Source organism: Adiantum capillus-veneris, chromosome 17 (assembly GCF_014529385.1).
Source record: "Adiantum capillus-veneris isolate H3 chromosome 17, ASM1452938v2, whole genome shotgun sequence".
NCBI classification, from domain to species: domain Eukaryota; kingdom Viridiplantae; phylum Streptophyta; class Polypodiopsida; order Polypodiales; family Pteridaceae; genus Adiantum; species Adiantum capillus-veneris.
In genome coordinates, this window is record NC_140947.1 from 133,264,215 (window position 1) to 133,267,888 (window position 3,674).

General features: G+C 45.1%; 1 protein-coding gene across 1 annotated transcript; it reads left to right on the plus strand.

The window, feature by feature from the left end:
- Positions 1–678: 678 nt before the first annotated feature.
- Positions 679–2,086, plus strand: LOC147438119 (uncharacterized). Its single transcript, XM_086486698.1, has one exon. It carries the CDS (start codon positions 1,217–1,219, stop codon positions 2,084–2,086), a length of 870 nt encoding a protein of 289 aa, XP_086342824.1. The 5' UTR covers positions 679–1,216.
- Positions 2,087–3,674: the final 1,588 nt, after the last annotated feature.

Sequence of the window (3,674 nt, forward strand, 5' to 3'; positions counted from 1 at the left end):
AAAACAAGCTTAGAGACCAAGTTTCATCCAATTTGGAGCACATAGACATCATACGCGTATGATGTCTCAAATCAAGATTTGAAAGTCCAATTGCACTTACGGCCACATAGGAGGTTTGGAAATGATGTGTTAAGCTTGTTTGTAAATTTTCATTTCATTTGGACGCACATCTTTGAATTTAAGAAGGATTTTGCGAATCCAAGAAGGTAAAAGTGAAAAATAGTGATTTTGTGCATTTTTGACATCCAATTTTCTTTTGTGCGTACATATTTTTGTTGTATTCATCAAGGAGCACCTTGGGCAGAAGCAAAAGTGAAATATGAGCCAAAAGACATCATATATGTACGAAGACTTTTAGGCCCCAGATCTGGGTCAAATCAAACATCTGACTATACCCTAGTGTCCTAAAGCATAAAAGAAGTCCCTAGCCAAAATTTCATTGCATTTGGAGCCAGTTAAGTCTTGGAGAAATTCTAGGTCAGAAAACATCGTACACATATGAAGACTCCAAATACATGTTGAGGCCAGAGGACTTCCTTTTTGACCCTAGAATCCCAATTATCATTTCAAAACCAAATTTGGACACCTGTAAGTGGGCCAAAGCATGTATCCAGTGTGAAATCACCAGGATTGACCTGCAAGAAGATTGAATGTGATAGAAAACTGTTTTGTCCATAACTTGAGCTCTTGATATCGGATTCATAATTTTTTCATATTAAAACGAAGGTCTAGAGTAGCTTTATAAATTTAGTGCAATCCGTTGGGATGGGGGAAATGGGAACACACCCGATACACAAGCTAACTGCCTCTCTATAGCCCAGCAGGTATCCAACACCCCAAACCACAGAGAAACACGTACGCATGCACACTATCCGCCAATCTTCACACCATGGACTCGCCTTCGAGCAGTCACGACTACCCACCGCATGAACACTTCATTACAATAAATTCATTAGCAAACCCTCAGATCCAGACACCAATGGATGCCTGCAACTACCCAACCTGTAAATGCACTCACATCGGGAGACAACACACGTCTTGACCACCCCTAAGATTTTGCTCACACAACCTCTCTCCCTCTCTCTTTGCACACACACACACATACTATCCGGAGCCGCAGCTACCACGGATCTTCGGCAAAAGACAAGATGAAGAATAGATTGGAGCCGACTAACAAACGTAAGTTCACTTATGCATAAAAATACTTGGAACAACGATGCAGGCTATCGCCCATGCACAATGCAACATCCACGCTTCCTTCCCTCTTACACGAAACCTTGGCGGTTTTCCCCCTTGCTCTCGAGCTTGCCTTCCTTGTCGACCTCCTTCCCGAGCTCCTCTTGGTGGCTTCTTCTTTACATCGACCACCCCAGGGCAGCCCTCCCTTTGGCAAAAACCTCTCTTCTCAGCATGGCGTGCCTCCTCTTCCTCTGATATGGCGCCGCTCTACTTCAACAAAGCCCTCCAAGTTCATGGCCTTGTTCAACTAGTAGCTCTTGGCCTCCTTTCACCCCTTGTCTACTGCAATCCTCCCTGTGGATGGCGCCAACTGCCTCAGCAGCCCATGGCGGCCCTGTCTTTGCTGCAACCTGGCCCCCTTACACCCGTCACCTCAAGGGAACCTTCTCCTGAATGGCCCCCTGGCGGCCCCCTTCTCTCTCCTCTTCACATGATGGCTCCCGAGTCCTTCGTCTCTCTCCGCAGTTTCTCTGTAGCGCAGCCCTGCATAACCAGCCCCTCGGTTCTCTTCCTGCAATCCAACCCTCTCCCTCTTGCATCCACCTCTTGCCGCTCCCGGCCTTCTCTCTGCAATCGACCCGGAGGTCCCGCCTCCACTGGCTGCAGCCCCTTCTACTCCAACTGCTGTGCCTCTCAATGGGCTCCTCTCACAAGACGACCCCCATGCACCTTCTCCTCAGCCCCTTGTGGCCACTTCTTTCCTTCCCCTGCACTCCGATGCAACTGGCATCATCGCCTCCTCATGCAGCGCATGGCGGCTTTCCAGCATGCTATCAATCCCCCCACAGATGGCGCATCTCTCTATTCCTGCAACCCAGTTTTTTCTTTGTTTGTTTTTTTCGATTAATGGCTTTAAAGAGCTTTTGGGCTTAGCCCCCTTGCACACGCCGCATGCTCCAATGTCCGATGCCCAATAAAACGCGGCCCTGGCACTTCATGCCAATAGACTTCCCTTTGCCTTTTGACTTGAACAAATGGCCATGGTTGTTGGCGGATGGCCTCGTGATCGAGATTAGCACAACTGCCACGAGCATCAATTAACTCAAGCTGCCACTCCTTGTCATGATAGATGCCACATGTGACATACACTTCAACTTATGACCTGTTGAACCCTGCATCAAACAAGTGCTCAAGCCTCGTGTCATCTGCTGACAAACCTCCATGTACCGTCTTTTGAGCTCTCCCTGGGCCGACCAAAACTAGGTGCACCATCGTGAACAACAATCAAAGACCCTTTGGGTAATTCATAGTTGGTTAGCATTCAAAAAAACGTTGTTTAAGGCCTCTAAATGCATCTAGAAAGTAGGAGTGTCTAAAAGTGGCAGTTTGAGAGAATTGTGAGAAAACGATCGTGGTTTTGGGCATAGTTTTGACTTTTTCCTAACCAAAGCACTTAAAAACATTGGAATAAAATTGTTTACATTAAGCCAGAGTTGTTAAGCCCAAAATCCATGTCTACTTTAGATTCAAACTCAGTTTATACAAGCTCTGGGATCCCAACAGAGGAGCATCCACCCATAATGGATCTTCCAAACTTGTAGTTGATAAAGACCAATTTTGTTGAGAGAGTTTGGATGATAGATAATGAGAGTGAAGGAATATATAGATACATCGACGGCAATGAGGTTAACCTTTATAGGTGTTCAGAGCCATACCCAGAAGAGTTGACGGATTACAAGCTTTTATATGTCTATACATATGGAGTCTATTGTCAATGGAAATCTATAGTTGTTGACAAGTATGGACAAGAATACATAGCTGTAGAAAGAAAAAATCCACAGACTGCATTAGAAATAGGTGGATATTGTTCAATGAAGGACCACAAATGCCTTCACTAAACACAAGAATTCCTACGAGAATTCTAAAAAGGAAGCTACTTGGATTCCCTCCTAGAGAGATAACGAGAGATGAAATGATCACAGAGATGGTAGACATGCCTCGTCAAGTGAATCTCCCCAACGAACCAATCCCCAACATAACAGCCACTCCCTTTGAAGAAGACCAATATATAATCAGACATCAATCAAACCAGACAAGAAGAATGGAAATGCCGATCTATCCACCAATGAACAACGTGGGACCAAATACACTACAATCATTGCAGTCAAAGCTACATCAAGATGCCATATCAAGACCAAATATCAATAGTGGTGGTTATTTGGTCATCCCAGGACTAAGTGTTCCACCACTATTTCCATCATAGCCGTATCTAACTGAAGGTCGAGGACCAACCAATAGACTGACTATAACAGGGCTACCTTATGGAGAAAGAGTAAGAATCGAGAGGGAGTTTTGGGAAGACCTACCTGCTGTGAGACACTCACGAGGATATGAACTAGACAATGAAATCAAAGAAGAACCTAGGCATAGTAGAAGGCTTGAAGTGAGAGAAAGATTGGGAGAGTCTATGGTTAGGCTTACAGACAATTGGCGAG

Bases quoted from the DNA above. Each gene is read 5' to 3' on its own strand.
- LOC147438119 (XM_086486698.1), top strand. From the start codon at position 1,217: ATGCAGGCTATCGCCCATGCACAATGCAACATCCACGCTTCCTTCCCT.